Here is a 15,072-nt window from a genome sequence, read left to right on the forward strand (position 1 = left end):
TGCCAGATAGTAACTCATATGTTACATTTCTACCTTTGTCTTCCAGCTCGCAGAAAGTAACTAAAAAAAACTTTTTTTAGTCCAACAGATAGGGCAAGTTATACAGAAATAGTGATTTTACATCCGTTTATTATCATAATGGCGTCAAAGAAGAAAAAATGTTCAATGCGTTCCTTGGTATTTTTTTTAATTTAAATTTCTCATTCAATTCAATGTTAAAGGTATTGATATACCCAAATATATGTTAACATAAGCTGTGTTCAGAGTGATAGCCAAATTTTGGACAAAGCTAGGCGAGAACTGAAATATCGTCTTACATTCTTCGAGCTTCAAAGTGTGTTCTCATTGAAAATTACTGACAGAAGCGATTTTAATAAAAACTTATAGTGTTTACAAAGACGAACCTGTAAACGTCTTTGCAATTTCCGATATAACTATATTACAAATTATAATAGTTTTTTTTTATATTTATTTTTTTGTAATCAGGAAAAAATTTTATGACCTGCGTGTATATTGATTTCCAAAATCCTATGAAACTTTTTGGAGAAATATGATTAATTTAATAATTTTTGCATATTATTAAAAATATGCCACGATAGCTTGATTTTATATAGATGCCCGATATGTTTAAGAACTTTTTTTTTAGAATTTGGCCTAATTAAAGTGCCGAGTGGAGAGGTTTTAAGAAGCCTTGATTAAGAATAATGAAAATATACCTGATTTTTATATCACATACTTGTATTTCAATATATGTACAGCTTACGATAAAACATTTCATTCAAAAATCAGATTCCGGGAGAATCGGAGTATCAGAAAAAAAAATTATTGGCACTATGTTACAGAAGACGATTTAACTTGCATTAGTACAAAACAATAAATATATATCCAGACTAGATGTACTACTGTGAAAGACTAACTTTCCAATGACAACTTATTCATAAAACAATTCAGAATCAACAAAGAATTTCTGTTCTTTTGAGATCGATTCTTGTTAATAAAGAGACACTTATAAATATGTTTGAAATTCATACCATGACATATGAATTAGATATTTAACCATACACTCGTCTTTCAATAATTAATGTACCAATGGCTTAGTTCACAAAAATTATTCGACCATTCTTCTTCTTACTTTCTCTTATACGAATTTTATAAAGTATTGCAATCGTAAGGATATTTTGATGAATCTCCATATTTCAGATCACCCCAAATCCGGAAAATATATAAAAGTGCATTGAATCAGATGGGTGAAATTTGGTATATTGGTTCTACTCCAAATTTGGTATATTGTTTCTACTCCAAATTTGTAGATTTCTATCAAATTTTGAAGGAAATTCATTCCTAGAAAGTTTGCTGTCCCGTGTCTGAATATAAACTGAACGACAACTACAAACGATAACGTAGACAGAGCTAGATGGATAAAATTTGGTATACAGATTTAACATATAACTTGTAGATATGTATCAAATTTGTAACGAATAATGTCAAGGGATTGATGGTCTGTATTTTTACAAGCATTAAATATAATAACTCAAAACATTATGACTTAATATATTAAATTTGGCATGTCATTTTATGACTACAAGCGGAATTCTGTGTCAAATTTTGGTCCTAGTCGCTCGAAAAAATGGCGTCTAAAATACACATTCAGTGTTCTGGGACTTTTGAATGAAACACCAAATAAAAAATAAACGCCAAACATCGCACTCTGATTGTTTTTTTTTAACTATTGTATACCAATGGCATATGGTTGATATTATTTAAATACATTTTTTTAGAGAGAGCGCAAGAAATTTAGATGAAACTTCTTCCGCTGTTTTTAATTTCATTTTATTTATTTACTTTTTTTTGTTAAACTTTGAAATTGACTGCAAACTTTTAATTAAATGTTTCAACATTTTAGTTTCGAAATTTAATTTTGATATTACACTTGAATTCTGGATTTTAATTTTTACATCGAATATGTGCATACTAAATCTACAAATGGCAAATGCAAACATAAAACTATAAATCGTGGCTTAAAGAAGGTTTGAAGAGAATATATAATATTTATGCACTTGGCCATCGGCAATTGATTCGCCTGTATGAATTAAATTTTACTGAAATATTTATGAATTTTGTAAAAAAAATTTATTATTTTTAAAAAGTAGGTATATTTTTTAATATTTTTAAGTTTTGAATAAAATATTTTTTCGAATTCACTTTTAATGCTCGTCATACCTGAATATTTCTGTAACAAATTCCTTAAAATTGAAAAGTATATATATTCCTTAAAACTTTCTATTCAGGAATGAAAAAAATTAAATGAAATAAAATATTCAAACTATATAAAATGCCAAATTATTTTTTAAAATTTTTTTAATTTGGAAATAAATTTGATTGAAAAAATTTGTAAAGATAAACAAAATACGAAAAAAAGGTGATAAGTTCCTATATTTTGTTTCTTTTCAAAAGCTTTATTCTAAAATGTTTAAAAAAAGATATTTTAGCATGTTTATGCAAAGAAGTGACATTATCTAGATATTTATAGGTTTATGTTTCATAATAATCATTTGCAAATAATTAAATCTAAATTATCTTATATTTAATGATTGATTATGATTATTTAATTATTTCGATTTAAACTGCAGTGCAAAATTGAAATATTAAGAAAAAATGTACTTAAATAGCTAAATGATAATAGTAATATTGTTTTTAAAATTTTCCTCAATCGAATGATTGAGTTGATTAAAAGATTGCCTGGAATTTAAATAAAGACAAGGGAAATTTATGAAATTAAAAAGTAACTGAAAAAAATCAAATAATAAAACAAAACTCACTATTCTTCAGTTTAAACCTACTGTCCTTTCGCAGGCCAGATTTGCAATAAAAAAATCAAAACTAATATTTGAATCGAGTGTTTTAAGTGACTAGACTATTAGATTATTGCAAATCTGGTAAATAACTATTAAAATACACGAAATAATCCAAATTGATCTTACTGAAAGGGATAAATCAATAAATTTCAGTTTTTCCCTTTAAATATAAAATAAAGTACGTTATTATATTAATATTTTATGGATATTTATATTAAATTATATAATTGATACTGAAGTGATAAAAGGAGACAATTTATATCAACTCGTATATTGCTTCCTTGTATTAAATGTTACTTTATATTTTTATTGCATTCTTTATTCTTTATTAATTTCTTCATTTTACACTATATAGTCAAAGATTGGCACCTTCATGACTAGTCATTGGAATTTTTGTTGTAAAACAAAATTAAAAACAAGATTAGATAATATCTTTCATTTCTGTTTCTTTGAACATAAAAGAGTTTTAAAACAGTAACGATTTCTTATGTACAAATATACATAACTATATCATATATAACCTCTTATTTGGTTATAGAACCGACCAATCAAATAGCACATCCATTGTCTTAAGTCAATATCTGTGTTGACTGACCAGTTTTGAAACTGAGATTGAAATCCAAAACGGTTCTAAGTTCATCCAGGCATGTGATAATATTAAGTTCTAACAACTGGATTTCCTCCATACTCATAACCTCCGAGAAAGAAACAAACAAGTGCAACATCTAACAGCCTTAGAACACCTCACAATGCCATTTCCTCCGAAGATTCTGTTGAATCAGTGCGACTGCGGCGCAGGCCCTTGCTGTGCCGCAAAGGCTTGGCGTCACTTGGCATCGAAAACAGAATCTGTGCTGCCATAACCACTAGACCTGTCATCATGCTGCTGCTGTGGTTGTTGGGGATGGTGCTGGGGGTGTTGTTGCTGCTGTTGCAGCTGGAGATGCTGGGTCTGGCGCTTGATGAGGGAGATGCTGTTAATGTTGTAGGGAAGGTTTGCAAAAACCATCCTCTCCTCGTAGTCATATTCGCAAAGAATCTTGTTTTCGTGCAGATAGAAACGATCTCCAACGCAAAACCTAGAAAAAAGAACATAACTTTAAAGTCAAGTATAACTTGTGAGGATAGTTTTAAAATGGGAATTGATAATAATTTCATATGCTCTAATAAAGAAAGGCAGAAAGATGTTTTGCTATTTTATAGTAACATTTACATTATTGCTTAATATGCTACGAAAATAACATAATATTACCTCTATTATTAATAAATAATCATCTAGCCCCCCCCCCCCCTCCCCACTCTCTTTATGTGTGTTAGTGATCAACAAGACAGACTATTTGAGCTAGAGTTATTAAATTTGGCAAAGTTATGCATTAGAGGATGGAAATTGAAAAATTACTGAGCAAGTGTAGTGAATTTGGTTAGCTAATTAATTATATTTTGCATATTTATAGACTTTTGAAGTAACAAATGAATTTACACAAACATGATATGCATTAAATATGTTATGTGATATTTATATTATATTTAAGTAAGTTTTAAAACTAGTAATCAGTAAATTCACTAATGACTCAAATTAGGAGAAATTAAAGATAAAAAAGAATTTAAAAAACTACAAGATCAAGAAATACGCTTTTGTGTTTGAAATGTATAGAACTGGCTTTCAAAATATACGATTTCATGAATCATATAAAAGATTATTTGAAAAATTTAATATCACTATTTATATCCCAATTAATTCCAGTGAGAACTTAAAGCATCAGAGTATAGCGAAATTCAGTAAGCTTTATATGCTTGGATCGTAGCTGTGCTGGAAAAAATAATGAACTATTATCCCTGAATTAGCTTCTCAGTCATTTAATGCGAAATACATGTTAATATGCCAAACCCTCAAAATAAAAATTTTTAACGAAAGATTTAGAACTGCAGCAAATTTTATTATTCTAAGCATTTTTGTACGTGAAATCGTAAGATTACGGCAAACTTGTAAATGTATTTGCCATTTTTTTTCGCTTTTTCTGGTTCCGAAATTATAATATTCTAATGACCAATTCGAAGTTAACGATATCGCATAGAAATTTTATTTATATAAAAATTTGATTTGAGTATAAAAATAAATGATACTTTTTAAACTAAAAATGGCGGTAAAAATTTAATTTTAATGCTTAATAACTTTTAATTCCAATTTTTGTTTTCAGAACTAAGTATAATTTCTGAACTGTTATTCTAAAAAACAAATAGAATAATAATAATTTTAAATTTTATAAATATTATTTTTTTAAAATATATTACTTTAAAAATTAAAATTTTGAATTAATCAGTAAATACTTTCAATGGACAGTCTGAAACATATATTTAAAAACAACAATTATATAACTGAATTTCAAAATGAATAATATAATTCTCATCTAATAAGTTGAAGTCTTTTCTAATTAGGAAATTATTTATCGCTATGCATATTGAATACACAGAAAAGCAATACCATTCTTTACAAAACTGAAGGCCTTAAAATTATTTATTATTGATCACTTGTTAGTGTGGGATATTTAATTAAGGAAAACTGTGTAGAAATGAAAACAACTTCTCATGAATTTTTGTTTTGATTGGAAATTAACAAAAAATAAATTTATTTTATGGGTAATATTTTACATTATGTTAATTGCAAATTAAACAGACCAGAAAAAAACATTAATATGAAATTAGGATTTTAAAAGTTCGGATTAGTCATATTCCAAAGTATTAAAAACATCATTGTCTTTCATAAATTTCTAAACCATGTATTTTCTGTACACCAAATCTTTCTGAAGTACAGCATAAAGACATTACAATCTAATGACCTGAACCACACTAATTTACATCCATCTCGTAACTATTCATTAAGTCAGCTGGCAGTTAAACACCGTGTTGTGAGTAATGACCATAAATCGTTAGAAAGAGAAAGCCAAACTGCAAAATTAGAAAGAACGAACCACCTCCTCTAAGCGAGCAGCTCGATCATTTAAATTTAGTTTACCACCGTTCCTAACTCTCTCGGTCATTTCCAATAAGAGCAAGAAAAAGCAGAAAAACCACTTCTAATTGCAAGCTTTTTTTCCCCTCCACCATTCCTGCCATTCCTTTTCCCGAAGCGGGACATTAAGTCGCAAAACTGACTTTTACAAGAGATAATTATAATTCGGTCCCTCCATTCCGGGCCCACACTCCATAATGGGAAGACCCATCTCTAATTAACCCTCATTATACCTAACAAGACAGCCTTAGTTTCCTATATAAGCCATATATCCCAGTAATGATCTTTAATTACCTAAGGTTTTCAAAGAGAAGAAAAGATCCAGTTGGTATATAACATGTAAGGGGAATGGAGGAGAAGATACAAAGAAGACGACGAAGAAGAAGAAGATGAGGCAAAGAAAAAAGAAAAAGTGAAATTAAGATCTTTGCTGCATGGCATGAGATAATTCCTTTGGCGGTAGGTAGGCGATTAAGACTAATTACTTAGGCTTAGCAGGCAGATAAGCTGGAGCTTATAAGGGAGGGCTGTTACAAGAGCTAGAGAAGGGGAGGGATGAGTAGTCCGTGTAGTTGTGTGTGTTGGTAAACATGGTTTTGCTAGGGATAGGGGATGAAGGGGTGAGAGGCGAAGTGAATCGATGAAGGGTTTGATTGGCTCATTAGGGTCACATACCGATGTATTCAAAGCACAAATGGGACCGTATATGAGATTTCTTTGGCATTACAGAGTGAGGTGGTTGTGATGTGAGGTATACAGCTTACGAATGGACTCTTTAACAAATTACTTAACTTTAAAAAGCGCTTGTGCTCAGGAAATGAATATTATTGTAACAAATTGAAAAGTAAGTATTTAACCAAAATAATTATTGGTTACAATATGTTACTAAATGTACATGGTTTTCTTTTGAAGTGGAAAGCTATTTAATTTTTTTTTTCCTGAGAAAAATTATTTTCAAGTATCAGTTCTTTTCTTTTACTCTCTAATTAACTGATACTTTTTGTACTATTTTAATCTATATTGAAGCATAAGCCATGCACAATAACTTAGTTAAACCGTTAGTTTCTGGAATCTTTTACTTGAGTATATATGCTAAATACACCATTTTACCTGAACGGGTAAGCCTAATGGTTACCTGGGTGAATTAACAAAGGAAGATCAAATATCTCAGATTTTTATCGTTTCTTGATTTTATATATAATATTCTTGCTTTTTCTTATCATAATTCTTCAGTTTGATTAGCCAATATGCTAAATTATTTTCTGGAATTTAATGAAGAGTTTAAGAATAATGAAAAAAAAATGCCAACATTTATATAATACATTGCTCTAAGCTTTTAGTAGTTATTGCTAAATTTTTATATTATGAAATATAGGGTGCTATTCATTTAATTCAAAATTGTTTAATAAAAATCGTTTGATAATTTTATTTTATTTCTTTTCTAATATAGGGGGAAAAACCTATGTAATATAAAGAAGAATTTTTACAAATTATGTACTTATAAGATCAAAACTCCATGGATAGATTTAATTCTTCTGAATGACATTTGTTTTAGATTTAATTTGAATACTAAAAATAACAGTGTAGAAAGTATGGCTAAAGTAACAGTGTAAATAAAGTGGCAGCATTGGCTATTACATTGTGATTTTAGCACTTTTAAATATAAATGTATGCAAATGTTAATGCTATGAAAATGTAAGTGCATTTAAGGTTATTTAGTTTTAAAGGTGCTACAAATGACATTTATATATTGTGAAAAATAAACATAAATTGATAACATATGCATTGAAATTTCGTACAATATTTACATGTCTGTTTCAAATTTAGATTTAGTTTCATGTTATTGCGCTCTTAATAACAAAGGGTGTAACAAGAAATTACTTAATTGAAGAGTAATTATTTAAACATATCTCTGAAGACCACTTAATGGAATTTAAATCTATAGAAAACAAGTAAAGAAACATTACAGACCTTACGTAATCTGATTAAAAAGTGTTTCTGCTTTAGCATTTCAGTCAAAATAGTCCTAATAGGAAGTTTATATAATTAAACTGAATCAATCTCAACTCTACAGTTAAATAATTTTGATTTTCTAAATATAACTTCAAAGGATTTAGCAAATTAGAAAACCACGTTGGGATGAATACGAAGAATAATACGTTAACGACGTATACGTTATTAGAGAATACGAAGAATTTATTCTTTGATAAAATTATTCTATGTAATGCCGATTCATCAAATATATAATTTTTCTATCTCATTACTATACGATTTCGATTACATAGTTTACTAATTGAATTTATTTTAAATTACTTCCAATACAGGACAAATATAAGGACGGATAGGTATAAAGAACATTTCCATTACTTTAATATACATATGTATAAATGTATCTTCCAATTTAAATTTTTATAAGTATGTAATATTTTTTTATGAAATGAGAGTGTATCTAAACAATTTTAGCACATCACAAAGACTCCTCTGGAAAATAAAAGGAAACACAATAGGCCTGTAGTCTTCTTATATATTTTTGATTTTAATCAAGTGACATCATTTAAGAGAATAGCAAGTTTCGAAAATTTATTATCTGCATTCTTTTATAATTTAAAGTGAAAGAAATATCCTTGATCACTGAGTTATTTCAAGTAGCAAACTGTAGCTCTAGTATACCAATCTTAAAAATTTTTTTTATTTGTTTGTTTTGTATACGAAATGCAGAAAATGAAAACTTCGTCATCTTTAGAATATTTGAATTTAAAAATTTCAATGCATCTTTCAATATAGATTTTTATGAATATGAAGGAACTATATTTGGATTTATAACTATTTATCTATTAACAAGCTACAAGGAAATCAGATAAATAGATGAAATTTTAGTATCCAAATTGAAGATTTCGCGCTGGTTGTTGAAGAAATCCGTCTCAGAGAAAAATGTGTCTGTCTGGCTATACGTAACAGCGTAACGAGATAAATGAGTGAAATATTGAAAATAGTTTTATTTGAATTATAGATCTGTGCTATCTTTTGTACTAAAGTCGTTAACGGGTTGAATGTCTACTCATCTATTTTTTGAGCTCACATGATCGTGATCATTGCAGAAAGCATAGTGAGATCCAGATTGGTGAAATGAGTTTTTCTTTTTTTTTTAATATTTATTCTAATTCTAAAATTGAGTAATTATGATTTAGTCCAAAATTAGACTCATTCTAAAATTGATTAATTTTAGATTAAATTTATCAAAGTGTAGTTTGTATACCCGTCTGTATGGAAATCTGCTGCATTGAAATTAAATTTGGTAAATGAATTTACCATTAAGAATGTACACTTTTACCAAATTTTTAGTCAATTAATTGATCCGGCGGAAAGAAGTTCGAAATGAATACGACTAACCATACGATTTGCCATACGACGAAATTAAATTCAAAGCTCCTTGACATGAGGACAAAATTGCTTCTGATTCGTGCATACAGAGCATGGAAAGAATTGAAACGAATTTGAAAAAAATTTGATCCCTAGATTTTAAAAATTTATTTATGAATTACGTTAAATTATGAATTATTACTAATTTCAAATATTTGTTTATTTTCTCATCTGTTTATATGATAATTCACAAAAGCGGAGATTAATTGGTGGGCCTTATCAGGATATGTGTATTTAATATAACTGAATCAAATTTTGGATCAAATTCGTGAGTGAAATGAGGTTCAATTTTGAAATAATACTGATTGCCTTCAACTATTCAAAAATAGAGGGAAAAAGTGTCATATTTAAACTAGAGTTCCTTTGATACTCAGTTTTGCTCTATTAAATATAGTTGGTACTATTACTCGATTGTACTTGATGCTTTTGAGTCTAATATTCGGTACCGATCCTTTTTCCCATTAGTACGTATTGTACACTATCTTCCAAGATATATCAGACTTAAGCAAGTATTTTTACCCAAATTGCTCGTTATTTGCAACTTTTGTTATTGTATTTTGTACCTTAATCGATTTTGAAAGTAAGGACTTTTATAAAATTTAATTAATACTAAAACTATCACGAGCGGTCAAATGATCATTTTCCAACGACAGTTCCAATGCATTTTGAAATGCCGGTAGGTTTAATGTTAAAAGACATGTAACGAGCCTAATATTAATTTTGATTTTAAATATTTCGTTATATGTTTAGGTATAAATATATAAACATCTAATTTTAATTCTTTTTAAATCCTCATATTCTAAATATTCTATAGATTTTTAATTTTTGATTTCTTTTTTTATGCATTTTATTTTGCTATTAATAATTCTTTTGCTTAAATTGACTATTTGTTTCAATTTGAAAAAAAAAATGTTTAAAGCAAAGTACATTTATTAGAACGTTCCATCATTTTTGAACATTTAATAAGCATTACAAAGAAAAGCAAAAAAAAAAAAAAAACACCCTTTAGAATGATTTTTTATTGAAGTTAGGTAAGAAATAAAATATGTAGACATTTAAATAAAACTTAACTTATATAAATAATGTTGCCAAAGCACAGTAATGAACTAGGGTTGGAATGATAACTACATTCATCCAATACTTTATTGTAAGTTGATATAGTATCACCCGACCGAAAACGGACAAGGTCGAAAAGATTATCTATCATATCTATTGAAACTGAGAAATGATACATAGCATCTGATACTTTGTTTTGTGTGCAATTTTGTATATTCGATACTTTGGCATACCTGATACAAACTATCAGGTTGATACAGTATCGCACAATCTTAATTTACACAATTGTTTTTATAATATTCACAAAGCTATTTACATTAAATAGAAATACTATTAGTTCGAAATGAAAAATTCTTGTATTTTGAGATTTGAAAATTTAAGAAAAAAGTCTAAAATTGAAATCTAAAATTCCACACCAAAACTTTTTCAACGAATACCAAGTCACCTCTTCATCAACACGATTATTTTAGGAGTCATTTTTTTTTTTCGCGTTTCATTGTTCTGTCTTAATAAACCAAGCACACATAATTTCAGATTTTTTACAGAAAATATTATATACAATTTTATTTATTATATATCAGCGCATCGGCATCTTCCAAATTATCTAGCCAATTTCAAACATAAACAGTGATTTTAGTAACACAAAAGGTATTTACCTGTGATTGCACTGTTGGCAGGCGAAACATTCTAAGTGATAGACATTTCCCCTGGCTCGCATCACCATTTCGAATGCTGGGATCGTTTTATTGCACGCAGAACAAAGTCCCGTTGTGCCGAATAACCTGAAAGAAATGCACGATTATTAAACGCATTGGAAGTGGTGAAATAGCGTATTTTATATCAGTTAACAATTCTATTGGAAATTTCTGACCAAACAAGAAGATTTAAAAGTATATAAAACCTTCTTTAGAATATTTAAAATAAAAAGATGAAGTTACATAACTTCCGAAACAGATATGAAAACGCAATCATCGAAGTAATATATAATATATTTTTCCTAATGAATAGCATTAAAGCAAAAAACTGAAAAGCCGATCTATAAATTAAAAATAGGGAAAGGTGCATTCTGTTAGGAAAAGAAATGTTAAATATCATCCTTGAACTTATTTAAATAAATGCCATATTGATGATTAAATTTCATATGTTCATTTGCTAGATAATAACGTGGTAGAGAAGTAATAACTTCAAAATAGCAAAATTTCACTAAAAAAAATATAATTTTTAATAATTATAGCTAGTAATACGGTTTAACCTTTTATTTACAGACGGTACTTAAAATTACCATTTAAATCTGACTTATATTTTCGTAATATGACAATTTCTGCTGATGGTATTCTAAAGAACACTGAGAATGTAACCCAAATAGCAAGAAGTTAATATAAGCTAAAGTAGGAATTAAAAATATTTAATTAATAATTAAATTAAGATATTTCTATTAATTAAAATATTTTTCTTGGGTTCCTTGGAATTATTCTGCAAGAAAACTTAACTACTAGTGCAAAAATGAAGTTGAAAAATGGATGGCGACATAATTCGGTAAATAAAGGGTTAAGATACTGATTAATTGCTGAAAACACACACACATATATATTTATTCTTACTTTAAACTTTAGATAACATTTTTTTTCTCAAATAAAGAGAAAGACAATAATAACGAAAAAAAGTTCTTTAGGTAATTTATAGATAGTCATCATTAACAGTGCTTATATGCAGTTGCCATAAACGTATTTTTTTTAATTATTAGGGTATTGTCTATTTTTAAAAATATCAGGGTAATAGAAATATTTGGGTGCCATATTCAATTTTGGTTTCTGATTTCTCGAAAAATACGTTTTAAGATACTGATTAATTTCTAAAAACAGGCATATATATTCTTACATTAAACTTTTGTTAACATTTTTATTTCTTAAATAAAGAAAAATGCAATAATATAAAAAAAAGCTCTTTGGATAACTGATAGTTAGATAGTCATCATTGCCACCATATTTTTTTTTAATATTAATGTGCTGTATTTTTAAAAATATCAGAGTAATAAAAATATTTGGGTGCCATATTCAATTCTGGTTTCTGATTTCTCGAAGAATATGTTTTAAGATACTGATTAATTACTGAAAACATGTATATGCATTCTTACATTAAACTTTGGTTAACATCTTTTTTCTCAAAAAAAGAAAAAGACAATAATATCAAAAAAAGTTTTTTAGAAAATTGATAGTTAGATAGCCCTCATTAACAGTGCTTGCATCCAATTGCCACCGTATTTTTTTTTAAATATTATTGTGCCATATTTTTAAAAATATCAGTGTAATAAAAATATTTGGATGTCGTATTCAATTTAGGTTTTTGATTTTCAAAATAAATTTAATTACAAATGGAACACTTTTTGTAATGCTATTTTAGTTATCTTCAATATCATTAAATTTTTATTTTTCTCAAATTAAGAAAAGGACAATCATATCGGATAAAAAGGCATTCGATTAAATGGCATCATTCAAAACATCATCATGCAATTGTCTTAATCCTTATTTGAAAATATCAAATGAGAGTGAATAGAAATTTCTGGAAGGTGGAAAGTTCTTATAATATTATTTGAATAATAGATTCAAACATTAATTCTTACTTAATTAAGGGGTGTTCTTGTAAATTGATAAAGAAACAAACCGTGCAAATTTTAACTCATTCAATAAATTCAATGAGTACATTACCAGTATTTATTTGAGTAGAGCTTAAAATTTGAGTTAAGCAAGGAATAATAAAAAGTTTAAAATTCAAAGTATAATTTATATACTATATAAAGCCAATGAATGATTTTTCTTTATCCTTTATTAATTTATTTCCAAACACGGATATTCTTCAATCTTTAAAAAAATAATGGGGAAGAGAAATGGAAATCGAATTACTTAAAAAATTGGCAGATGATTTAGAGGAATCATCAAATTTTGATAGAATTTTAAAACATACCTGTTGTAATTTGATATGAAAATTTTAACTCTTCAAAGATAAGAATATGCTGTGAATATTTAATAAGGAATATTTAGAAAAAATAAATCTTTTTTTTTATAAAGCATAAAGATATTTCTAATAAAATGAAGGCGGAAGTATACTTTTCGAAGTACTATAATTATTTAAGCTCTGCTTCCATTAATAGAGGATATTTATAAACCTTTGAAAGAAACTAAATAATGAGGTTTTTTAGGTCATTTTTTTTATAATTCTCCTCTCATGTCTAGATCTCCTGTCCTAACACTTTTATCTCTAATATACGTGAGCATGTCTCATTTTGGGAAGCATAATCACTTAATGGCAAAATCACGTATCTTTATTATGGGGTTCGTCGTACACACTCACGCCCTGGGAGGTACGGCACCAACTCCCCTTTCTATATTTAAGGCTCTCTTCCCTAATTAAATTCGGAAAGATCTGCCTGTTCCACGGGGTGGAAAATAGAGGTCCATAATTCATGCAATTTATAGATGCATATGCATAATATTGAAAAACATTCGCCAAGAAAACTTCAGAGCACCATTAAGGTAAATATTTAAATACCCTTTTGAGAGATGCTCTTCCTTGGACACGCCTGCAACCTTTTCGAATTTAATGAATGGCGCCAAGACTTTTGGCGATTAATGTGCACAGATAGTGTCAATAATAAATGAAATCGTATTAAGAGGAAAAGGAGGGTGTATTCGACTGGGAATCGGTCACCCATTACTGGCGATTTCCCGCCAAAACTTGGGGACGGTAATTACTGTCGCGTTTAAGTGAATGGAATATTCAGAGGGAAGAAGGGGGATCTGAGGGGGAGGGTTCTTAACGTTTAACGACGCTCTTCGGTTCCTAGCACGTTCAGAATTAATCGGAAATCGTCGGTTTTGGGATCGAGGACGGTATCGAGTGAAAATTCCAAGTTGCCTGATGCAGTTTTAATGACGGCTGACTGCGATCGCTGGTATTAAGAGAGCCTTTTCAATGCATGTTGAGTACGAGAGTAATCTGGGCACAGTAGGCCGAAATTTTGATTCGAAGCTGCTGTTCAATGAAGAGGCACGCACTCGAACAGAAGTGTGGTCAGTGGGACATTCATTATGCATCTCGAGTACATCAGTAAATTTTAATTTTGATGGAATAAGTTTAAATTTATTGCTCGGTTCTAAAACTTTGGCATTTGAAGCATACTGAAGGGAAACATATTTAAACTTTGATGCAGCAAATTATGTTCAAGTACAATAGATAACGCAAGCTAGCTGTGCCATTTTAAATATTAATGCCAGGATATATTTAATAGCTTAATTCGTGAAATAAAAATCGTTATATATAAAAATAAATAATAATAGAATATAGTATATAAAGAAAATTCTAAAATATGGTGTGAGTAAGACAAGACAATTAGTTTAGGCAAATAATAATTTATTTTTATAATGTTGGAGAGTATTATTTATCTTGTTAATTAGGTCATTAATTTATATTCAATTCATTTTGCAATAAAATATTTCCCCATACTCAGTTAGCAGGTTAATGTATAGAACCGTAGCAATCTGTTTTTCTATAGACTAACTAAATCAGATCACTTTCAGATAAATCTTTTAAAAATAAAACAATAGGTATATTGCCATTGAAAATCCTCCTACGTTTACTGTAATGGGAGGAAAGAATAATATTTTGGTCATTTTAAATAAAGTCATAGCAAAACATTTAATTTTTTCCCTGTCAATCGTATAATATTTTTTTTCT

General features: G+C 28.3%; 1 protein-coding gene across 2 annotated transcripts in view; it reads right to left on the reverse strand.

Annotated features, from left to right (window-relative positions):
• Nucleotides 1–3,276: 3,276 nt before the first annotated feature.
• The window catches only part of LOC129964736 (LIM domain only protein 3-like), a 161,415-nt gene continuing 149,619 nt past the window's right edge, over nt 3,277–15,072 (reverse strand). For both annotated transcript variants that reach the window (XM_056079127.1, XM_056079125.1), the window contains exons 4-5: nt 10,998–11,123; nt 3,277–3,934 (exon numbers count right to left, since the gene is read on the reverse strand). In XM_056079127.1, the coding sequence (XP_055935102.1) occupies nt 3,682–3,934; nt 10,998–11,123 (379 nt within the window). In that variant the 3' untranslated portion in view covers nt 3,277–3,681. The remainder of the gene's footprint in view (nt 3,935–10,997; nt 11,124–15,072) is intronic.

The sequence above is a fragment of the Argiope bruennichi genome, chromosome 1 (genome assembly GCF_947563725.1).
Source record: "Argiope bruennichi chromosome 1, qqArgBrue1.1, whole genome shotgun sequence".
NCBI classification, from domain to species: domain Eukaryota; kingdom Metazoa; phylum Arthropoda; class Arachnida; order Araneae; family Araneidae; genus Argiope; species Argiope bruennichi.